The 25,733-nt window shown below is 43.0% G+C and overlaps 1 protein-coding gene across 6 annotated transcripts in view; it reads left to right on the top strand.

Annotated features, from left to right (window-relative positions):
* Positions 1-25,733, top strand: part of GALNT13 (polypeptide N-acetylgalactosaminyltransferase 13) — a 391,024-nt gene that overhangs the window by 275,789 nt on the left and 89,502 nt on the right. For all 6 annotated transcript variants that reach the window (XM_068245768.1, XM_068245769.1, XM_068245766.1 and 3 more), the window contains exon 7: positions 4,232-4,412. In XM_068245768.1, the coding sequence (XP_068101869.1) occupies positions 4,232-4,412 (181 nt within the window). The remainder of the gene's footprint in view (positions 1-4,231; positions 4,413-25,733) is intronic.

The following is a 25,733-nucleotide window of genomic DNA, read 5'->3' as shown; positions in this document are numbered from 1 at the left end:
TGTATTGATTAACCTGTCAAAAAAAGCGGCTGCATAACTCACCTACTCCTGGTTCCCTTCGCTATTTTCTCCACCCTGTCACCTTTCCATCCGCCCTACCATATCCCCCGTATCTGCCTGCATTTTCACCACCATGGATCTGACCCAGAAGTACTTCTGGGATACTTCTGGGATACTTCTGGGTCAGTGCCATAGCGATGAAAATTCTGGCAGATACAAGAGGGCATGGCAGCAGAATGGAAGAGCTGACAGGGTGGAGAAGACATGGAAGGAAACCAGGAGTAGGTGAGTTATTGCTGCAAATCTTTTTTTAACAGATTATCAATAAATGGTTGAGCAGTACTTTAGAGTGGAATTATACTCCCGGTGCAAACATTTCAGTAGCTACTCTTAGTTACATAAAATAACATTTGAAAGCAATCCCACGCATTCTCTGTGTGTACCAACATGTAGTTTAACTGCAGAGAGCAGGAGCATATAGCTGGTCTCTAGCTAATGGCAAATGTAATAATTGCTGGCTGAAGCTCTCTGAGGCATGTGCCTTCACTATGCCCCCCCCCCCCCCTCTTTCTGCTCAAGTGACTCAGCTATTGCCAGGACAATGTGTCTGTTCAGCAGAGAGAGGGAAGGGGGAGTGGAATAAAAAGAGAGGCTGACGAAACAAAAATTAGCTATCTTGTGCTGCTCTCTGCAATGAATGAATGCTTGGAAATGCTTTCAAATGTTCTTTTATGTAACTAAGATTAGTTACAGAATTTTTAGTTTTGGGAGCTAGGGGTGTGAGATACAGTATACAGTATACAGTATGCACTTCCAGTTCTCTGTGCTCGGCAGGCTGTGATGTCAGCAGGGCTCCAGAATGGTGATTGGCTGCAGGATTGTAAATGTGGCAGAGCCGGCCAGGGAGCAGGGACAGCCAGCAGGATTTGTGAGGTTGGCATAGGGTGGTGTTTAGGCCCCAGAACTTCTGTGCCTATAGGGCTCACAAGATGTGAATCTACCCTTGCCTGTGCCCAGAAGTTCCATAAATAAACAGTGATGGGGCAGTTAGTATCATGTCTATGGTACCAAAATACCGGAGGCCATAATATAGTGAAGAGATAAAATTCCCCTCTGAATAGGAGAAAGCATCTTTTCAATGACCACACACATCAATGTCTTCCTCTGAGATCTACATCAGATTATAGGCTTCTTAAGAGGAATGTTAGTTTCTGCTCGTTTGCTTCCAGAATAATGGAACAATAAAGATTTCTGGCCAAATCTAGGTCATTCCGTAAGCTGCACGTTTCTGCCTGTTTAAACTTAAATAATGTTCAATTTCTTCTGTAATTCGTTTCTGCATTCCATATTTTCTGTAGCCAAAAAGACACTCAGCACAATAAAATGGGGCTATTGCTTCTAAACTTGCTGGAGCTTCCCGCAATTAGTCTACAATCTGATACTTCCAAGGGTTATAAACGTTTGCAGATCTCACCTTTTCCCACTCAAGCGCGCGCTTATATTCAGTGGGCTACGCCATATTAGATAACAGACTTTAACATAAGCAGGCAAGACAGATTTTATGGGGTAGGGGAAGGTTAAGTGCAAGCTGCATTAGATCTGCTATAAGGTACCTTTTTAATATGGAGTTACACTTAAAGAGGAACCAAAGTGAAAATCAGGTAACGGATTAAATTGCTTATTTCTTTTGCAATATTCATTTATAGATGATTTTTTTTAGTCAGTGTTTGCCCAGTGTAAAATATTTCCTCACTTTGTTTGATTTATATTCTGAAATTTATCACAGGGGGTGAAATCTTTAGTTCTTACAGGCAATCTCTGCGGAATACTTAAAACAGGTGTGAAGGCGCCCAGTGCATTAGATAGGCTAATAAAGCTGTTGATCTAAACACAGAGATAATCTTACCTCTCTTGAAGATTATGTACCAGTTTATTGAAAAAAAGGTCTTTTATTTGAGCACATAAAATTCACAACACATTTCAGGGGTGCTTGCCTGCTTCCTCAGTGTTAGTGAAAAAACAGGTGCCTTAAAGAGACACTGAAGCGAAAAAAAAAATGATATTATGATTTGTATGTGTAGTACAACTAAGAAAAAAAACATTAAGATCAGATACATCAGTCTAATTGTTTCCAGTACAGGAAGAGTTGAGAAACTCCAGTTGTTATCTCTATGCAAAAAAGTTATTAAGCTCTCCGACTAAGTTAGTCGTGGAGAGGGCTGTTATCTGACTTTTATTATCGCAACTGTAATTGAACTGTTTACTTTTCCTCTGCTAGAGGAAAGTTCATTACTTCACAGACTGCTCTGAAAGACTCATTTTGAATGCTGAGTGTTGTGTAATCTGCACATATTATAAAGTGATGCAATGTTAGAAAAAAAACTATATACCTGAAAATAAAAATATGAGAATATTTTCTTTGCTGCTAATCTTCTAGTAATTATTCATAGTACACAACCAATTAATTATATCATATATTTTTTTTCGCTTCAGTGTCTCTTTAAGTTCTTAACGACCGCTCCACGCCAATTGGCATGGACGGGACGACAGCCACAGGACCGCTGAACGCCAATTGGTGTAAAGTCCTGGGGCGGGGTTTTGCAGGAGATCGCAAGCGCTGATGCGTGCGCATCTCCGCTCCATCATCGTTTTCCCAGTGGCAATCACCGCTAGGAGACTGCCATCTACTTACAATGCACAGCGCTGCAATCTAAGACAGCGTTGTACTAGGGACAGCCATGTGACACGTTCCCATAGAGAGCGATCGGCCTAAATTGCAAAAAGTTGCCTGGTCACTAGGGGGTGTAAGCCTACAGTCCTCAACTGGTTAAAGGGAACTGTAACTGATGCAGAAAAAAAAGAGTTTAACTTACCTGGGGCTTCTACTGGCCCTCTGCAGTCACCCTCTTCCCATTCCAGTACTCAAGGATCCTCTGTTCCCCTGCCGTGGCTGAGTTTTCGAATTCTGCCAGTCGATGGCCACTGCGCCTGCACAGCCCTGGTTTCACGCATCCTCGTTCACGCTACCATCGCTGGGAGCATCCTGCGCAGACGCATTAGAGATTTTCTCGTACTAGGCCTGCGCAGGATGCTCCCGGTGATGGGAGTACAAACGAGGACATGTGCGGCCAGGGTTGTGCAGGCGCAGGGGCCATCGACTGGCTCTGTTGGCAAAATTAAAACTGAGCCATGGCGGGGGACTGGAGGATCCTTGTGGGCACAGGGCGATTGCAGGGGGCCATTAGAAGCCCCAGGTAAGTTAAACTCCCTTTTTCTGCATCAGTTTAGGTTCCCTTTAACTACTATACATCAGTTTCGGTTGCCGTTAACTACAATGGCTGTGCAGCAAGCATGAGGCGCTCATGTTTTCTACACTTCCATAGCAGTCAAGACACCCGAGGGGGAGGAGTAAGGAGGAGAACAATGTGCTCTGGGCATTCCGGTGCAATGTCATTTTCTGCTGCCCATCAGGGTTTTTTTTACTGCATCATCACTTTTTTGTGGTGCACATTCACTGTTCTAAATAAAGCCAAACACGCAGGTGCAAGTAAGAAGTCTTGTCATTCCCTATCAACTGTCTAGGCATCTGAACTGCCCATGCCTCTTTCTTGGCTTCTGCTTTTTCTCTGCCCATTGTATGCCCTTCTATACCTATTATCCCCCACATAGCCTTTGTCTCCGCCTCCACTGTTATTGTCCACATTCCAAGGAATGCACAACAAACTTTCAGCATAGTTAGTGACTTAGCTTTGCATGTCATGGAGGCAGAGTAATGAGTCACTAAGTGAGTGCATTAAAGATTGCTGTGGATGGAGTAACAAGTCACTTAAGGTGGGCGGATTAAAGATTGCCATGGGCGGAGTAACAAGTCACTTTAAGTGGGCGGATTTAATATTGCCCAGGGGCGGAGTAACATCTACACAGAGTTTGTATGTTCTCCCCATGTCTGTGTGTGTTCCCTCTGGGAAATTCGGTTTCCTCCCACATCCCAAAAACATCCAGATAGGTTAACTGGCTTCCCCATAAATTGGCCATAGACTATGATACATACACTACACAATGCATACATAGACATATGAGTATGGTAAGGATTAGACTGAGTGCCCCTCTGAGGGACAGTTAAAAGTTATGAGACAATATACTGTGTACATCGCTGCAAAAGATGTTGGCGCTATATTAATACTAAATAAAAATAATAATAAAATGTTTAATTTTACCATTTGTCATTTAGATCTGGCAGTGTGGTGGTTCCCTGGAAATTGTAACCTGCTCACATGTGGGACACGTCTTCCGAAAAGCCACCCCTTACACCTTCCCTGGAGGAACAGGTCACGTGATCAACAAGAACAACAGAAGGCTGGCGGAGGTCTGGATGGACGAGTTTAAAGACTTCTTCTACATCATATCTCCAGGTATGCCATTTATTTTATAGGACTGACTGGAGAAGCAGCATATCTTAGGATGCCCTACCAACATCTTTCCTGTACACAATATAAAACCACACCTTTATATTGCCTCCTTCTGACTGTGACTGGAAGTAGTTAAAGGACCACTCTCACGAAACGGGGAGTGTTTTTGAAAATAATAAAGAAAATACCGAAAATACCCTACAACAAGATGGGCTAGTCCAAAATTTGTCAGATCCGTCACACAATAAAAAGATACTATTCCTGTCAAGGGTTGAGCTCCGGTCTTTGTATTCTTTGGTGCCTTTACTCACGACCATGGACACAGGGTCTGTGTACTGGTGTAGTTCCCTACCTTTCACCCATTATTTCAGTGTCCTCTGGGACCTGTGTGTATTGGGGAGCACTAAAGATGTCACCACCAGTGATCAGTGACAAAATGTAAATCAGGGAGAGGGAGGATTTTACGATGGGCAAACACTGACTAAATCATTTGTAAAGTACAGTAAAGTTTGTCTTTAATGTTTAGATTGTAGGTTTGCCTTCTTAACCAGGAACTGTACCGGTACAGTGTATCTAGGCCCTTTGCGACTTCATCTTAACTCCAGGGGCGTAGATATACATACTCCGCCATGATCACCCGTCGTGCGCACACTCCCGTGCACATTCTTGCAGCCACCCTACAGGAGGACACTGATCGGTGAATGGGAACAGGTGTTCAGACCAAAGTGCCTGTAATGAAGGATCAATAGCATCAGCAAGATGCCGGTGGTCATTCTGAAAGTGAAAGTACAAACAGACACAAAACACCTCCTGTGTACTTCCTGCACAGGATTAAACGGGGGGGGGGGGGGGGAACACCTCCATACATTTAAATAATAACGAATAAATGACTCATAAGTTATTAATGCCTAACCACCCCCTTCCCTTCCAATTACCATGAGGGTGTACGGTGGCGGCAGGGTGGCGTAGTGGGCAGCACGGTGGCGTAGTGGATAGCATGCTCACCTTGCAGCGCTGGGTCCCTGGTTCGAATCCCAGCCAGGGCACTTTCTGCACGGAGTTTGTATGTTCTCCCCGTGTCTGCGTAGGTTTCCTCTGGGCACTCCGGTTTCCTCCCACATCCCAAAAACATAGCGATAAGTTAATTGGCTTCCCCTTAAAAATTGGCCCTAGACTGCAATACATACACTACACGATACATACATAGACATATGACTAAGGTAGGGATTAGATTGTGAGCTCCTCTGAGGGACAGTCAGTGACAAGACTATATATACTCTGTACAGCACTGCGTAAGATGTTGGCACTATATAAATACTAAATAATAATAATAATAATTACTGTTATTTTTCAAATAAGGACTTGTAATTAGTGATATAGCATAAAGAAATATGAATGAGAAAAAATACACCTTTATTGCCAAACAAAATATTGTTGCCATACAATATTTTGTTTGGCAATAAAGGTGTATTTTGTCTCAATTACTAGGGACATAATTTATCAACAGTCGCGCATTTTATTTATTGGCTGAGAAATAGTGACTTTTTTTTTACATTTTTTTTTCTTTTATTACCAGTAAAATGCATATAAAGTAAAATAATTCTTATGGGGGCGATACACGGTACAATAAAAACGTTCGATTTTCCCATTTATTCGATCTAAATGATCGAATTGAATGAAAGTTGAAAATATTTCTTTTTTTTTTATCAAGAAATTCGAACGATTATCCCGTTTTTTTCTGGAAAAATGATCGGACATGCTGGAAAAATCTTTATATTCGATCTAATGGAATAATCGAACTAAATTATCTAATTGAAAAATTGTACCATGTATGGCCACCTTTAGCAAGACATACCAACCAAAGAAAGCCCAATTCTTTGCCCCCCAAAAACCCCAAGATATTGATCATTCATGTGTGATGTGTACTGATAAAGTTATTGGCGAATGAATGGGAGGAGCACTGAAAGGTGAAAATTGCTCTGGTCCATTAGGGGGAAGACCCATAGTGATGAACTGGTTAATACCTTGGTGAATTCTGCGATGGAAATAGTAAACTTGCTTTGACCATTCAGTCTCTGAGCTGTATTAATCTGCAATAGTGTGTATGTAGTGCTGCAGACAAGTGCTTCTCCGAAAACCCGTAAAAGTCAAGCTCTGCTTGGCTAAGCACTGAATGGAACATTTAATTGCATTTAAATATTTTCCTCTGGCTTACTACTAATTAATAATGCCTATCTCCATAACTTACTTGAGATTGCTTAAACTCTATTTAACCTGTTCTAATTAAAGCAGAAAATTATGCAAAAATTGTCACAAGTTAAGCGAGCATTACTAAACCCCCGCCTTGCGGTTCAGCATTAGCCCGCTGCTGGGAGCCATGATTTTTAAACTAACACAGAAAGGCTTTTTTTATTTTACCTTTGCCTAAAAAAATGGCTGGTTTCCCATCTGCGCAAAGGAAATAAAGATGTTCTGCCTAATGCCGTGATGAGACACAACCAAACTCATTTGGAACTACATTTCCCAACAAGCTAGTGCTGCAAATAGACACCCCTTCAATCAGTGTGAAAATGCAGCTATGTATAGTTTTTATTTGCATTATAGACCTGTTTTGCTGTATAATTGCTATAGCTAGAGCCGGCATTGCAGGACAACTGTAGTGAGAGGTATATGGAGGCTGCCATAATTCTTTCCTGTTAAACAATACCAGTTGCCTGGCAGCCCTGCTGGCCTATTTGGCTGCGGTGGTGTCTGAATAACACCAGAAAAAAAGCATGCAGCTAATCTTGTCAGATCTGACAATAATGTCAGAAACACCTGATCTGCTGCATGCTTGTTCATGGGCTATGGCTAAAAGTATTAGAGGCAGAGGATCAGCTGGGCTGCCAGGTAACTAGTATTGCTTAACCACTTAGGTCTATCTGGACGGACATATCCATCCAGATAGCCTGCACTGCTGCTGCAGCGCCGCACGTGCTCCCACCGCCTTCCTCTGCCCCTGAGATCAATGAATGGGAATACAGATCCCATTCATTGATCTATGTCCCCCTAAGAAAAACCAACAGCTTTCTCTGAAAAGCCTCAATTGTTCTATGTCCCACGTCACCCCTTCAGTTCCTGTAAGCAAGAACTCACGCTTATAGGATGAAAAATCTAAAATTCACTGTGGCCATCTTGTGGCCAAATAGTAAAACTACATCTAAATACATTTTTAATTAAAAAATTTTAATCAAAAAAATAAATAAATAAATAAATACCGTAAATATAAGCTTGTAAATAGTGATGGACGCAAATTGAAAAAATGCACCTTTATTTCCAAATAAAATATTGATGCCATACATTGTTATAGGGACATCATTTAAATGGTGTAATAACCGGGAAAAATGGACAAATAAAAATACTTGGGTTTTAATTATGGTAGCATGTATTATTTTAAAGCTATAATGGCTGAAAACTGAGAAATCATGATTTTTTTCAATTTTTTTCTTAATATTCCCGATAAAGTGCATTCAGAAAAAAAATAATTCTTAGCAAAATGTACCACCCAAAGAAAGCCTAATTGATGGCGGAAAAAAAAAAGATATAGATCAATTAATTGTGATAAGTAGTGATAAAGTTATTGACGAGTGAATAGGAGGTGAAAGTTGCTCGGATGCTTAAGGTGAAACGACACTGTAGGCTGAAGTGGTTAAAAGGAAATACATATGGCAGCCTCCATATACTTCTCACAACAGTTGTACTTTAAAAGATACATGAGGTGACATGTGACGTGATGAGATAGACATGTGTATGTACAGTGCCTAGCACACAAATAACTATGTTGTGTTCCTTTTTTTTTTCCTCTGCCTGAAAGAGTTGAACATCAGGTATACAAGTGACAGTTTCTGTCTGGGTCAAGACTGGGTCGAACTATAGCATAACCCTCACTGATGAGGAATTACTACCATAAAACACTTTCCTGGCAGAAAATGGCTTCTGAGAGCAGGAAAGAGATAAAAAGGTCTATAGTTCATAGTTTTGAGCTCTGGCATACTTCAATGAAGGTGTCATTAAGCAAAGACAATGAAACAGTAAAAACTTAAAAAGCAGATTTAAATCTATATATATAAAATCGTGTGTGTGACTGTGTGTGACTGTGTGTGTGTGTGTGTGTCTGTGTGTGACTGTGTGTGACTGTGTGTGTGTGTGTGTGTGTGTGTGTGTGTGTGTGTGTGTGTGTGTGTGTGTGTGTGTGTGTGTGTGTGTGTGTGTGTGTGTGTGTGTGTGTGTGTGTGTGTGTGTGTGTGTGTGTGTGTGTGTGTGTGTGTGTGTGTGTGTGTGTGTGTGTGTGTGTGTGTGTGTGTGTGTGTGTGTGTGTGTGTGTGTGTGTGTGTGTGTGTGTGTGTGTGCCACGATCACGCAAAAACGGCTTGACCGATTTGAACGAAACTTGGTATACAGATCCCTTACTACCTGGGATGATACGTTCTGGGGGTCTCGCGTCCCCCCTGCACACCTGGGCGGAGCTACAAACAGCAAATCAGATTCCACCCATTCAAATCAGTGGAAAAAATGTATAAGGCTGCCATTTTCACAGTAATCAAGCCAGAGTCCCCACACTTGGCACAGTTGGTCACTTGGTGACCGAGGTTACAAATCCAGGAAAAGTGGGCGGAGCATAAAACAGCCAATCAAATTTCAGCCATTCATTTTACATGGGAAAATCTCAACTGCAGCCATTCTTAGACTCGCAGGGTTTTCAAACTTGGCACACTTAGTCACTGGGTGACTGGGATTAATATTCAGGAAAGTGGGTGGAGCCTACAACAGCCAATCAAAATTCACCTATTGATTTTCAAGAGGAATATTTACACTGCTGCTATTCTTACACTTTTAATGGCAGAGGCTTCAAACTTGCTACAGTCAGTCATTGGGTGACTGGGGTCCAAATTCACTAAAGGCGCTGGGCCACATACAGCCAATCAGATTTCCTTGGTGGATAAACTGCTTCCATTCACACAAATTTGATGTCAGGAACCTGACAGCTCACAAACTTGGTCATTGAGTGACTGTGTGTCAAGGTTACAAAAAGTGGGCAGAGCCAAAACAACTTTTACTGGGAAAATATGAACTGCAGCCATTCTTACACCATTAATGGCAGGGTTCTCAAACTTTGCACAGTTGGTCACTGGGTGACAGATTAAGATTTTGGAAGGTGGGTGGAGCCTACAACAGCAAATAAAAATTCACCTTTTGATTTTCAAAGGGAATATTTCATCTGCTACCATTCTCTTATACTGGTAATAGCAGATGCCTCAAACCTGGTACAGTTGGTCACTGGGTGACTAGGGTCCAAATTCAGGAAGGGGGCGGAGCCACAAACAGACAGATTTGTTTATTTTTCAATGGGAATATAGAAAGTATTGATACCAAGGACCCCAAAGCTGATAAACTTAATAACTGAGTGACTGTATGTCAAGGTTAGAAAAAGTGGGCGGTGCCAACAACTTCATTTTTTACATTGCAGGGTTCCCAAACTTTACACAATTGGCCACTGGGTGACTGGGATGAATATTCAGAAATGTGGGTGGAGCCTACAACAGCCAATCAAAATGTACCTATTGATTTTCAAGGGGAATATTCACATTGCTACCATTCTTACACTGTTAGTGGCAGAGGCCTCAAACCTGATACAGTCAGTCATTGGGTGACAGGGGTCCAAATTCACTAAAGGGGTGGAGCCACAAACAGCCAATCAGATTTGTTAGATGGATTTCAGCCATTCTGTTATTGGCAGGGTTCTCAAACGTGACACAGTTGGCCACTGGGTGACTGGGACTAATATTCAGAAAACTGGGTGGAGCCTACAGCAGCCAATCAAAATTCACCTTTTGATTTTCAAGGGGAATATTTACATTGCTGCCATTGATGCACTCTTAATAGCAGAGGCCTAACATCTGCTACAGTCAGTCACTGGGAGACTGGGGTTTAAATTCTGAAGGGAGCAGGCCAAAAACAGCCAATCAGATTTGTTTAATTTTAATAGTAAAATGCAACCTTTTGATGCCAAAGACCCCAAAGCTCATAACCTTGGTCATTGAGTGACTGTATGTCAAGATTAGAAATAGTGGGCGGAGCCAAAAACAACTAACTTTTTACATGGGGAAATGTAAACTGCAGCTTTTCTTACACTGTTAATGGCAGGGTTCTCAAACTTCACACAGTTGGTCACTGGGTGACTAGGATTAATATTCGGAAAAGTAGGTGGAGCCTACAAGAGCCAATCAGAATTCACCTATTGATTTTCAAGGGGAATATTGAAACTGCAGCCATTCTCACATTGTTCATAGCAGAGGCCTCACACCTGCTACAGTCGGTCGTTAAGTGTTTGGGGTTCGAATTCTGTAAAGGGGTGGAGCCAAAAACAGCCAGATTTCTTTGCTGGATAAACTGCTTCCATTAGCACAATTTTGATGCCAGGAACCCAAAAGCTCACAAACTTGGTCATTGAGTAGTGACTGTGTGTCAAGGTTACAAAAAGTGGGTGGAGTTAAAAACAGATTTTTCTGGGAAATTGTAAACTGCAGCCCTTCTTCACTGTTAATGGCAGGGTTCTCAAACTTAGCATAGCTGGTTACTGGGATTAATATTCAGACAAGTGGGTGGAGCCTAAAAATGCCAATCAAAAATCACATGTCACTTTTCAAGGAGATTATCAAAATTGCTGCCATTCTTGCACTGTTAATGGAACAAGCCTCAAACCTGGAACAGTTGGTCATTGGGTCACTGGGATTCAAATTCAGAAAAGGGTACAGAGCCACAAACAGTGAATCTGATTTGTTTCATTTGATGGGAAAATACAAATTATTGATGCCAAGGACCCCAAAACTTACAAACTTGGGCATTGAGTACTGACTTTGTGTCAAGGTTACAAAAAGTGGGCGGAGCCAAAAACAATTTTCACTGGGAAAGTGTAAACTGCAGCCTTTCTTACACTGTTTATTTCAGGGTTCCCAAACTTTCCCCAGATGGTCACTGAGTGACTGAGATTAATATTCAGGGAAGTGGGTGGAGCCTATAATAGCCAATCAAAATTCACCTGTTGATTTTCAAGTGGAATATTTAAATTGCTGCCATTTTTACACTGTTAATAGCAGATGCCTCAAACCTGCTACAGTTGGTCATTGGGTGACTGGGGTTCAAATGCTGGAGAGGGGCAGAGCCACAAACAGCCTATCTGATTTGTTTAATTTCTATGGGAATATACAAATTATTGATGCCAAGGACCCCAAAGCTCACAAACTTGGTCATTGAGTGTTTGTGTGTTAGGGTTAGAAAGTGGGTGGAGCCAACACCAGTCAAGTACATACCCGGGCAACGCCGGGTCATCAGTGGGTGGAGACAAATACAAATTTCACTGGGAAAATGTAAACTGCAGCCATTCTTACACTGTTAATGGCAGGGTTTTTAAACTTTGCACAGTTGGTCATTGGGTGACTGGGATTAATATTCAGAAAAGTGGGTGGAGCCTACAAAAGTGAATCAAACTTCACCTGTTGCTTTTAAAGGGGAATATTTAATTGCTACCATTCTTGAACTGTTAAACCTGGTACAGTTGGTTATTGGGTGACTGGGGTTCAAATTCAGAAAAGGGGGTGGAGCCACACACAGCCAATCAGATTTGTTTCATTTCAATGCAGATTATTGATACCAAAGACCGCAAAGCTCACAAACTTGGTCATTGAGTAATTGTGTGTTAGGGTTAGAAAAAGTAGGTGGAGCCAACACCAGCCAAATACATACACGGGCAACGCCGGGCAATCAGCTAGTGTAAAATAAAACTGTGAGATAACTTAAAAAAGTTATTTTTGTAGAAGAAGGATAGATTAAATTGTTTTATCTCATCAGTTTATTTTCACTTCTTGTCTTATACAAGTAAAAACGTTATTAATCTAATAGCTCCCACTAACACTCAAATAGTAATGTAAATGCAAGTATAGGCCACATAGGCCTATGCCTTGGGCCGCTGGACATAGAAAATGAGTTGCTATGTATGGAAAAGGGATACTGCAAATGTAGACCAACACATTAAATAGGAGAACTGCTGTGCAAGTAGGGTGCATGTAAAAAAGGTGCTGAAGTAATAGCTGCTAGTAGAATATTGGTAAAATTAGCGATATTCTATGATTGAGCAATGGGTAATACAATAATAGAATATCCGTAATTTTTACCGTTAATTGCGTAGCCTGAAAATGAAAATTGTCAGACCGCCAGCACCTAAATTACCCTCTTGCAGCCTATACAGCAGGAGAAGTTGGCAGTGCTTTCAGACTGAAGATGTGCCGAGCTCCAAAATATGGACTAAATTACACAACATGCATTCAAAACAGGTACAGCAAAGGATGGCGTTAGCTTCATTATAAATAATATGTGCACAAATTATTCCCTACTAGACTTCCTCACGGCGATGGCGGGCCCTCACGGGGAATGTCTAGTCTATGCAGCGCCCATTTTACTAAAGCATGTCTACTCCCAAGTCCCAAATTAGCTGCTTTGAGCCAAGTTTCGAGCACCTTGTATTCTACAAAAATGTATTTTTCAAACAAGATCAACATCTTATCTCACTCTCAAGTGGTTATGCATGTTGAGTGGTCGTGAAGGCAAAGCCAGTGAGCGTGGGGCACCACCACTCGACTGATACCATACCAAATGGCAAATAAAAACCTGCAGCCAATTTAGGTAGGACTCTGGTCGAAATCTGAATTTGCCAGAAAAATTAATAAACATTCTCCCTGTGTAGAAAAACACATAAAAAAGCCTCATGGCTGCCTCCTCTCATGTGATCTTCATATCGCCTATAAAGTAAATCGTCTGGGATATCTTTAGCAGCACATGCTCTATGCGGCACCACTGAACATATGTTTATGCCTTTTTTATTGTATCTAAAATTAAGCACCGTGGCAGCGGAGGAGTAAATTATGCGCATCTCCTGCTCAGTTAATAAAAAACAGAAACGCTGGCCAGATATTTCAGTGAATTATTTAAAACACATTAAACAGTGATTTACTTTTTCGGCGTTCATTGACCATGTCACTCCTCCTGCCGGCTAAGTGTGTATTGATTCACGCCTGGAGGAGCGCTCAGCAAATCTTCAGCTATAATCGATAAAAATTAAATCCCCACTATCCGGCCTAATTGTCTGTTCACATTCGGAATTGGCAATGTTTTTGTGGCCTTTTTTCTTTCAGGACTTTAAATCAGAGTTTAAAAAAAAATATATTCAGAGGCTTTCATTAAAACCCAACTGTAAATTTACTATCTAATCGCTGAGTAATAGGGATGCTCATTCCGATTCAGCGGGATTGAAATTTCCGCATTATCCGATTGGAAGACGGAAATCAAAAAAACGCGGAAATCCAATTTACCACAACTAATTTTTCTGCAAAAATCAGATCACTGCTGTAATTTTAGACCAATCACAGTTTCAAATTTTTCCGATTTGCGGTTTTCTTTTTCATTTTTTGCATTCTCCTCCTCCAATACTCCTCGAAAATCGGAGATTGAATACAAACAAAAGATGTATACAGGGTTGCCTGTGTCAAAACAAAAGAAAAGGATGGGAGGGGCTTGTGAAGTGAAAGAAAGAAAGAAAGAAAGATTGCTAGCCTCTGCGAATCTTGTAACCTCAGCACCAACAGTTAGCAAACAAATGTAGTCTTGTCGCAATCATCTTTGGGCCTGTGTCTATTCAGCAGGGCTCACTACTACTACTACGTGAACGTACGGCTGCACGCATCAGGAGATCACTGCGCATGCGTCACGCAGTTGCTGCGCCTGCGTTGCCACAGTAGTTCCGGGTCGCTAGGGAGCCCAACCTCGCGATCGGGGCCCCGTCCGGGGCTTACCTAACGAAATTGATACATTTGGATGGGGAATGGAGGGTGCGATCAGGCTGCAAAAAAGGTTAGTTACACGCAGGCATGCGTGTTTTACATTTGTTAGATTGCCTGATGACTCCTTTAAGTCCTTAGGACTTAAAAAACTTTGCTTGATGACTCCTTTAAGTAATGAGGTCCTTGCTCTGAAAAAAGCAGGTACCAGAAATATTGTGCTGAGAAGCACTGTGCCTCTCCTCATCCTAATCGATAAATGGAGCCCATTGTTAGAAAGTGCCTGGACCTGGTTTTAAAGCTGGGAATACACCGTTCGTTTCTGGCGCCCGATTCTCCTCTCGATCGTTTTTGCCGCTTGATTCTGCATTTGAGCGGCGAAAGGATCGAAAGGGAGATTGGACATGTCGGACATCCATCGAACCATCTAATCACCTCAAAAACGAACCGTGTATTCCCAGCATAAGCCTTGCCATGTGCAGGCAGTCCATGGCAATTTTACTGGTACTCACGCCAGCTACAAAACATGTTGTGCGCATAGAACAACTTACTTTGTGTAAAGTACATTAGGGCTGCACTTACAAAAGGGGAACTGTTGGTCATAGGGAAAGATCTGCTCTTGGAAAAAGGTAGATGCTGCCCACTAGAGGATAAATATAGAATAGGGAGTACTGCTGTGTATACAGGTAGAAACTACAAATAGAAAGGCTGAACATGGAGGAGGAGGCTGCTGCTGCACAAGGATGTTGGGGGCGGGGAGGGTGTACTACACATGGGGGTGGGGCTCTGCTGCTGCACACAGATGAGTGGGACTGCTGCAACTGGAAGAGGGGGCTGCTGCAAACCAAGGGGTGAGACTACTATACATAAAGGAGGGTTGCTGCTTCATACTAAAGAGGTGGGGCAAATGCACACAGGGCTCTGCAACCAATATACGGTGTGGCTGTATATAGAAATGAGGGGCTGCTGCACACAGGGGGGTTGCTGCACATAGCAGAAGGGGAGTTGTTGTATAGAGAAGTGGGCGGCATACATAGAAAGGGGCGGGCAGAAAAGCATACCTGGTTTTAGATAGACTGAAAATTGTGTCCTGCATCTTTATGTTCTGTGCAGAGGTTTAATTGTAAAGCTGCACTCTCAGCACACCCTTCCTGGAACTGGTTTCCATTTCTGCGGATTACAGAAATACATTTTCTAACCCTGTAAATGCCTGTGTGAGATGTTTGACAAGTGCATTGTGGGGATTAAATTGCACACCGGGGGCCACAGTTCTCTCATTTCAGACCCATGTCTCGAAGCCTCATAGGGAAAGCACTGAAATGCTTAGCAATTACAAGGCATGCTTTTAAATACTCTCACATGCTTTCTAAATAAGTGAGTAAGTCGCCTATCGTGCTGAGATAATAGCAATGAACTCTAAACCCTGCTGGAGATGACGAGGGAATGTTGGGGTAACATTAGAGCAGGAAGCAGCAGGCTCGAGCTTTGCAGTGCTCACACAAGCCTACGGAGAAAACTGCCTTCATAAAGGAGATCAACATTTTTGTGTGCACCTGTAGGACTGCGTTCAGCTCACAGCCAGGAAACTCCTCCGACTGAAGTGGCCCTATGCCTGTATGGCTAGATGGAAGTGGTCCTAAGTCTGTATGGCTAGACTGAAGTGGTCATACGCCTGTATGGCGAGACGGAAGTGGTCCTAAGCCTGTATGGCTAGACAGAAGTGGTCCTAAGCATGTATGGCTAGACGGAAGAGGCCCTAAGCCTGTATGGCTAGATGGAAGTAGTGGATGAGCTTTTTGTCCCTAGGCCTTCTCAAAGGACTAGAGGACATGATCTGCGCATGGAGGAAAAACGTTTTAGCCATTTATTTAGGAAAGGGTTCTTTACAGTAAGAGTGATTAAGATGTGGAATGCATTGCCACAGGAGGTCGTTATGGCAAACTCTATACCTGCATTTAAAGGGGGCTTAGATGCTTTCCTTGCTTTGAAAGACATCCATGGCTACAATTACTAGGTTATGCCTAATGATGTTGATCCAGGGATTTTATCTGATTGCCATCTGGAGTCGGGAAGGATTTTTTCCCTTTTGGGGCTAATAGGACCATGCCTTGTGGGGTTTTTTTCGCCTTCCTCTGGATCAACAGGGGTATGTGGGGGACGGGCTGGAGTTGTACTTTGTACTGGTTGAACTCGATGGACGTATGTCTTTTTTCAACCAAAATAACTATGTAACTATGTAACTAAGCCTGTATGGCTAGATGGAAGCGGTCCTAAGCCTGTATGGCTAGATGGAAGCGGTCCTAAGCCTGTATGGCTAGACGGAAGTGGTCCTAAGCCTGTATGGCAAGACTGAAGTGGTTCTAATCCTGTATGGCTAGATGGAAGTGCTCCTAAGCCTGTATGGCAAGATAGAAGTGGTCCTAAGCCTGTATGGCTAGACTGAAGTGGTCCTAAGCCTGTATGGCTAGATGGAAGTGGTCCTAAGCCTGTATGGCTAGACTGAAGTGGTCCTAAGCCTGTATGGCTAGAAGGAAGTGGTCCTAAGCCTGTATGGCTAGACGGAAGTGGTCCTAGCCTGTATGACTAGACGGAAGTGGTCCTAATTAGGCCTGTACGGCTAGACTGAAGTGGTCCTAAGCCTGTATGGCTAGACGGAAGTGGTCCTAAGCCTGTACAGCTAGACTGAAGTGGTCCTAAGCCTGTATGGCTAGACTGAAGTGGTCCTAAGCCTGTATGGCTAGGTGCACAGCTGCAGACAAGCACAGCTACGCAGAATTTGAGATATTCAGCTCCAAAGCTAGTAATTTAGATTAAGCATCCTGGCTGCTTTTGAGAATTTGCCAAATTCAAGTTTGGGTTTAGTTAGCAGCGATGAACAAGTTATGGTAACGGAATGGTTAGAATTTGGAAGGTTAGTGCAAAGTTTAATTGGAGAAGTTAATAATAGGCTAGTCCCTGGATAAATACTGTATTATGGTTTCCTCTCCCATCAAACACATCTGCAAAAGCAACAGTTGTGTTTCAGATGTGATTGGGTTACATTTAAAATGTTTTGTGCCTCAGACAGCCATCCACTAAATTGAGATCAGTTTAGAAAATGATTCAGTAGTATAGGATTGGCTGAATTTGGGAAAAATGCAATAAAAGTCAAAATGAAAGTCCAATCACTTTTTATTTTATTTTTTTATTTTTTTTTATTTATTTTAAGTGGACCTGAACTCTTGCACAGGAAAACTGAGCCAAATGCACCCTGTATGTTTTTAGAGAAAAGGGCCTCTCTAATTCCTCCTCACCCGAAAGTAATCACAAGTATAATTTAATCTCTCAGCTGTGTCAGCACAGAAATTCTGCACTCTCGGCAGACCCAGCTAATATGTAAACACAGGATGTTAACCCTTCGTTTGCTTCCAAAGCATGAAGTAGACATACTGCAGATTTATTGCAAGTGTTTTATAAACTACTAGTCTACCTAAGTCTGTTTAAAAACGGGCTCTAGGTAGTGATACCGCCGCATATTAATACGCGCGCATGCATCCATCCGCCACGCGCGCACCCGCCCGCACTGAGCCCTGCTCCCTTGCCCGTTTTCCTGTCCCAACGGTTGACTTTACATATGCGCAGCACAAAAAAACATGGACACAGAGACAGGGAAAGAGGATGACGCAGGGACAGTTAGGTTTTATTATAGAGGACTAGTGACCATAGACTTAGGGCTCTAGGTCTGTCACCGGCACATGCTCCTGCACACGCCCGACCCTCCTGGCCCCGCACACACACAGGGACACGGGACGCAGAGACACCTGCCTATTATTAGGTAGAATAACAAAGAAATGTTTTTATTTCAAGGTTATTATGCTTATTATGCTGTTGCTTATCTTTTAGAGCAGAGAGGAAGTTCTGAGTTCAGGTCCGCTTGAAGACTGAAACCCTGTGTTAAAATACAATTCCATGGATGATCGATTGTTTCCAATCACAGCTATAACTGATTGGAAACGACCGATTGTGCTCACTAATGGCTGAAAACCCACTAACCAATTGATCAGTTTAATGGAATCGATCAGTTTTTCGGATCGATCCCATCATTCTGAGGGTTTTGGCCGTTAGTGGCACGACCGATTGCTTTCAATTGATTGTATCGGTGGTCAGAAATGATAGATCGTCTGTGGGATTAAATAGTTGATTGCTACCTGAAGATATAGTCAATATCTCAGCCTTTCACCAAATCATTTGAAGTTAAGGAAATCATGAACAGACTGTAAAGGTGTCCACTAACGCTACAACTTTCAGCAAAGAATTGTGCAAACAATCTGATAAATGCAATCAGAAATAAAATGTTGTTATGCATCGATTATTTCACCATCAGTGTATGTCCTCACGCCTTTGTCAGATGCGTCACTGACACGCACGCCAGCAGTTTAAATCTGTGCAACCTTGTCGCTATGGAACCAGAACGTCTCATTCGTTTCCCATAACAACGCAGGCGTACAGATGCAGCCCTGGCGATGGAACTCCGCCAGTCGGCACCGAGTCACTTCCATAGCAACGCTGTCCCACAGATTCCTAGTTAAAGGACAACTGAAGAGAGAGGGATATGGAGGCTGCCATGTTTATTTTCTTTTAAGCAATACCAGTTGCCTGGCAGCCCTGTTGATCCTCTGCCTCTAATACTTTCAGCCATAGACCCTGAACAAGCATGCAGCAGATCAGGTGTTTCTGACATTACCGTCAGATTAGCTGCATGCTTGTTTCTGGTGCTATTTAGACACTTCTGCAGCCTAACAGGCCAGCTGGGCTGCCAGGCAACAGGTATTGTTTAACAGGAAATACACATGGCAGCCTCCACAGTCTTACTTCAGTTGCCCTTTAAACTGCTAGCGTGTGTGCCACTGTGCCAGTGCTGCACCTGATGAAGGCATGGACAGGCCAAAATACGCTGTGACATCACTGGCAACAACCTTTATTATTATTTGGATTTATATAGCGCCAACATATTACACAGCGCTGTACAATACATACGATTACAGACAATGATAACAGGGGTGACCAACAGCACAATACAAGTAATAGACAGTAGATACAACAATACAGGTAATAAAAAGCAATAAGATACACAGTACAATACAGGTAGTAAATACCAGATCATCAGGGCCGGATTTCTGGGAAGGCCACAGAGGCCACGGCCTACGGCGATAAAATCAGATAAGATCAGAAGGGTGGCAGGACTTGGAGAGAGAAGAGGCTATATGTCAAAGTAAATCATCTCTTCTGGTCCCACAGCGTAGCCAGCCAGCACCCTGCTCTGCACTAATAGCTGAATTTCAGAGTTCCCCAATCCCTGCATCTCTCTTACACTTCCTGATGTGTTATAACAATCAGGATCAATCATAACTGCCACCTGATGATCCATTCCTGGTGATGGACATACAAGTGGATGTGAGAAATAAAAGGGATTTACATTACAAAGCAGATACCTGTAGAACTAAGTTCCGCTGAGTTTTAATGCAGGCATTCACAAACATCAGTGAGATCTGATAGTTTCTTTACTTTCTCTTTTACAGCTTTGACACTGACCCCAGAAGCAGTTAATTACACTCTTTATCTTTTAACCCTAATTTATGTTTCTCTTTTGTTTTTTTCTTCCTAGCCAGCAGTGGTCTCAGTTAACTCTTTCCCGACTCATTTTCTGTCCTTCAGCTCCTACCATCTATGAGGAATAAAAATGCTGTTTGCTTCCCTTTCATTGCTACACTGTCACTGTCACTGTCACCTGAGCTGTTACTACCTCTATGCTAGTGTGTATGGTTTGGCATCCTACTTTCCCGTAGCAGCAGAGCATTGTACCATCTTAGCCATCAGCAAAAGCAGAGAGTTTTGAATCAGGATGATACCATTGGTTGTCTTAAAAGAAAAAGAGTATGCTTTCTGCTAATAAGCCTTCTTCAGACTTTGTTCCTGTATACTGTCAATATGTTAGAGCACACCACCATATGTACATTCAGCATTCAAAAGAGATGCATACATTTTTCAGCAAATATAAATAAATGTCATTCAGATGCTTTAAAGTGGAGCTGAACTCTTGCACAGGACAGAAGGAAAACAGAGAAATGTACCCTGTATGTATTTAGAGAGCCTGTTTAATTCCCCCTCCTCTGTGTCTAATCACAAGTTGTCATTTGATCTCTACACTGTGTCACCTGACTGCCACAACATCTAAGCTCATTTGAAAGCACAGGATGTTAACAATATGTCTGCTTCAATAAAAGCAGGAAGTAGACACACTGCAGATTTATTGCAGGATTTATATCAGCTGTAACAAATAAATGTTTTTCTTTAAAGGTTATGTTGTTGCATATCTTTTAGAGCAGAGAGGAAGTTCTGAGTTCAGGTCCACTCTAATTACAACAGAACATCCAAAGTGGGTATTGACAGGATGTTTGCTACTTACCTGTTCTCTGTTTTGGATGGGCTTCTCTCCATTGCACTGCCCTGCCACTTGTTTGTGGCTCCGACTGCAGCCAGTTGCACAGAGTACAAGGAAGCTGTGCATGCTCTGGTCACTCGCGCTTCCTGTAATTTCTCGCTCCTGCCCAGATATGCACAGCAAACGAGGCCGGTACAGTGTTATGCATTCTTGACAAGTACCAGTCATACATCAGCATCATTTCTCAAGTATGCATGCCCAGAACACTATCAGCTGCTGTGCACATTCGGGCAGGAGCGCAAATTACAGGAATCATTTGTTGAATAGGGGGCCGAGCAGCACAACTGAAATGAGCACATTGAAACCAGTGATCGCTAGTCAGAGTGTTGAACAGAATGTTTTTTGGTGGTGGTGGGGGGGTTGGGGGGGGGCGGGGGACTGGTTGGTGACAGCAGGCCTAGGGCACTGGAAGGTACAAATCTGGCCCTGCAGATCATACACTGGAGTGGTAGTGCTAATAATACAGGTTTACATATTCTGGGTAGGGTGTACAATCAAGTATGATACACAAGGGGAGAGGGCCCTGCTAAAGGCTTACAATCTAGATGGAGGGGTGGTGACATTTGGGCAAAGCCCTTGACATGCTTTTGATGTATTTTATCCAAGTAAGTGCAATGTTTGTATTGCGTGGCTGAATACATTTGCAATATATCAGGGCCGGGCCGAGGCATAGGCTGGAGAGGCTCCAGCCTCAGGGCGCAGTGTAGGAGGGGGCGCACAATTCATTCAGCTGTCATTCCTAATTGTGTGCGAAGCAGAAAGAAATAAGAAAAGGGGATACATAGCAGTGACTGCAAGCCAGATAACTAGATATTAAGGTGTTGGGGAGGTTGGGGGCCCTGAGGAACCTCTTAGTCTAATAGCAATCAGTGTGTGACGGCTGGGGTGGCAGGGATGGAGGGGCGCACTTTGGTGTCTCCGCCTTGGGTGCTGGAGGACCTTGTCCCTGCTCTGCAATATATCACAAGCGGAGCGCTCTCCCTTCTGTTTCCTCTTTAGATAGATACTGATCAGGTGCTACTTACAAGCTCTTTTATAGTGTAGGCTGTGATAATGCAGTTATCCTTTAAGACACCTGAATATATTACATATTTATAGGTGGTTTATACTGGCTGCTCTATATCTGCAGTTTACTTATATGGCTGTCACAAAATTGAATGAGCGTTCTCTTGGTTTTTCTTTTGTGGGTTTCTATATTATATTATGCTAGTCTTAAGAGTACTTGTCTTTGTCACCTGTCTGCCTCAATCTACCGCTAGTAAGTCTTCCATTCCAGACTGGCTTCTCAGTAATGGAAAATCTATAAGAAAAAAGACAAATAATCCTTAAATCTAGCCAAAGAAAGGGGACTGAATGATGACAACTGAGAAAAGAAATAGGTTTTATAGTGACAAGAATGGAGGAACATCTCCATCTAGTGGACAGTCTATGTTAGTGCATTCATGTTTTCAACAGCATTTGTAGGTGATCGAAAACTACCAAAATTGTATTTGCCCTTTTATTGTCTGTATTTATTTTATGTAGCATTCTTTGATTCCAATGTGCAGACATCTCCTATAGAGCATACATTTTCTTGAGTGGCCTGTTCATATGGGTTCTGGCTCAGTCCAAAGGTTAGAACACAGTTTCCAGTTACTGATATTTTATTGTTGGCTTAGTCAAGGCATTTTCGTTAGAGTTTTATTTCCTTTACATTGATTCCTAACCAAACTCCTTCTCCTATCTAATGCCTAACCCTAACCTCCACCCAGCAGAATACCGATTCCTGATGCCTAAGCTTAAAGTGAAGAACCCAAGCCGAAGCTCGGATTCAAAATCTGCGTACGTGTGAAATCGCCGCCGAGAGACTTGGGCGCAGGATACAGCCGATATACAGCTTACCCTGCTTCTGCACAAGTATCATCAACGTTAATTACTATTCCCCCTCCAGATCACAGTGGATGGTGGAGAATGATGTAATTCGGCTTCCAGCTATTGCTGGTGGCCGAATTACAGTGTTTTAAAAGTAACTGTAGCTCCGTCTTCTGAGGTCTCCGAAGTTACTCCCTGCGCTGCTATAGCCGTAATTCCTATAACTGTCTATGGTGGCGCACAACTCTCTTGTGCTGTATAGGCAGTGTTCATCAAAATCGTACACTTACTGCTAAAGAGGGAAGCCTCAGGATCTTAATGAGGCTTCCCTCGGTTCTAATGAATTGCTGAGCTTGACTCCCCCCATTGCTGTGCGCGACCCCCCTTCACATTGGCCGCGGCTCCGTGTGACTGCGCGTGCGTGGACGGCTCAGACGACCATTGCGGCTGCACACTTGGAACCGTGAAGGGGAGCTGCCCGGCCCCGATGTGATTAGTGACAATGAGCTTTACTCACCGACTGGAGTATCACACATTACATTAAAGCAGTTAAAAAAATCTGTTCTTGTTCCTGAACTCCACCCATATGGAGATTATCTGTATACTGGCCTGTTTGAACCTCCATTTGCCTCATGGGACATTGGGGCCTTGATGGAGGAATTTGATTTTGATTGGAAAGCCTTTTGCGATTTTTAAATCGCAAAAAGCGAAGATGTCTTGAATGATTGTCTCGATTCTATGTACCTATTGATTGATTCCGATGCATGTGACGAGGGTGATGTGGATCTGATGATTTATGTATGGCAGACGATTTTGGATGAGTTGCACACACACCAAGTAATTGATTCCAATAAAGAGACATTGTTTTCGGATGATTGTTCCTGCATTTCTGGGGTAAAGCATGTGAGTCGTGACATTGTGCGATCTGAAATGAGTGGGTGTGCCACTGTGGTTGATTCCTGTGCGAATCCTGGAGGATTCTCTCCTGACTGTGTGCAGTAATTCCTGGGACTGCACTTAGGCAGGTTTCCCTAGTGCAGTTAGGATTGCATATCTGTTTTGTTTGTCTGTTGCGATTGTCCTGTCCCTGCGGTGGTCGACAGGAGGTCGTTCTGATCTTTGTTCTTGGAGTATAGCTGGAGCAGCGGTTGCTACCAGCTATCTCCTCTATCTATCTTGCCTGGATCGCACTCGCCTAGCGCTAGTGCTGTGGATCCGTCTGATCTCCATCTCTCTGTCTCCTTGGATCGCACTGGCCTCTTTTCGCTAGTGCTGTGGATCCTATCTCTCACTTGTCCCTGTTTTCGTGTGTCTGTCTTGTCAGCTACGAACGCTTGCTGAAGGCTCGGTGAGGTAACCGTTAAGCAAGCGCTCGCGTCCTCTGTTTCATGTTTGTCTGTCAGTGGTTAGTTAGGCGTGCTTGTCTCTATTGTGCTTATCACGTGGAGACCGCGCATGAACGCGTGCACTGTTGCGAATGAGTGCGGTGTTCGCGTTCAGTTAGCGTTTGTTATTTTCCTTATCTCCTCATTGTATGATTTGCTGTGCCTTTGCTACTCTCGTGCTCCGCCTTGCTGTAGCCTTGTGTCACGTCTGGCGATCGCACCTCTCGCGATCGCGTTGCTACTTCATATCTGCTGTGGTGTGTGTACCGTCGCGGGTTGGCGACTAGTTTGGTGCACACACATACAATCTGTCTCTGTGCTCATTCTCAATCGCCTCTCTTGAGATTGCGTTTCTTCCCTTCGTACAATTCCTGTCTGGCGTGTGTGGTAGGGCAGAGGAGCTGTTCCTCTGCACTCCACAGCTCCACCTGCCGACAGGAATTTCCCTCTACAGGTGCATTGCACCTTCTGCTGGGTTCCCGCAAATTATCATTTGTGGAGGATTTCCGCAGTGTCAGCGCACATCCTGTGCGCTGATCAAGGAGAGAATTCCACAACCGTTACAGTAACAAGGAAAAGAGCTGAAGGTGAGTATAAGGTTAGGAATTTTTTGACCTGGCTAATATTGGGGTATGAGGTAGGTTAGGTTACATCTAACGCCTTGGGTTAAGTATTAGAAAAACAAAAAGGAAATAGTGGAGCGCTCCATAGTGTATTAAACTTTTATTTATAAAAAACGCAAAGGTAAAATACACTTACTAAAAAGTAGTGTCAAGCAGGCTTATCATGGGTGAAATCCCCATTCAATAACCTCCAGTGGGCAACCTGCTCCTCCATATTGTCCATATACCATCTTGGACACCGACCACTGCTGGCCACGGAGGAGGAACAACTTGCCCACTGGAGGTTACTGAATGGGGATTTTCCCCATGATACGCCTGCTTGACACTACTTTTTAGTAAGTGTATTTTACCTTTGCATGTTTTATAAATAAAAGTTTAATACACTACGGAGCGCTCCTCCATTTCCTTTTTGATTTTCTGCTATAGTCTCGCCCTTCAGCCGGGGTAGAGGAGCTGCTATAGTCGTGTATTACGAACCTTTGACAACGAGTGTGTACTGGTAGCACAAGATTGCACATCATTTCTTCTCTTCGGTTAGGTATTAGGAAGGGGAAAAGGCTGGGTTTAGGTACCTGGAAAAGATTTTAGGGTGAGGCTAAAGAGTACCCGAGCAGAAGCTCCGGTACACCAAATCAGATACTTACCTAAATAGAGGGAAGCCTCAGGATCCTATCGAGGATCCACATAAGCTTTAGATTGAGGCAAAAAACCTGGAGACTGAGCAAAATCATTGCACACATCTTTTGGGAGTGTTTTATTCAGATGCTTGCGCTTTTTAATTTTTCCCTTTTTAGCCACTTTGTAGGTCTGGTTAAATGCAAGAAACGTATCCAGGCAGTTCTCTTGCATCTGTTTAGAAGCAAAAGTAGCACGAGAAACATTGAACTGATTATCATACTGAATGGTTTTGCACATTTCAGACTTGACAGAAACAACCTCTTCATTTGTGGTTGCCATGGGCAACGAATCTTTTGACTGACAAGCCAAATCAGCAGATTGGCCTGCAAGCACCAACTCATTAACATATGGAAATGACACAGAAATGCTGCACAACTTAATCTGATCAGTATCATGCACTGCAGGAAAAAAAACTCATAAAAATAGCTTGGCAGGGG

This window comes from Hyperolius riggenbachi, chromosome 7 (genome assembly GCF_040937935.1).
Source record: "Hyperolius riggenbachi isolate aHypRig1 chromosome 7, aHypRig1.pri, whole genome shotgun sequence".
Classification (NCBI taxonomy): Eukaryota; Metazoa; Chordata; class Amphibia; order Anura; family Hyperoliidae; genus Hyperolius; species Hyperolius riggenbachi.
The sequence above is the reverse complement of the archived record's forward strand: the minus strand, read 5'-3'. Positions and strand labels throughout refer to the sequence as shown.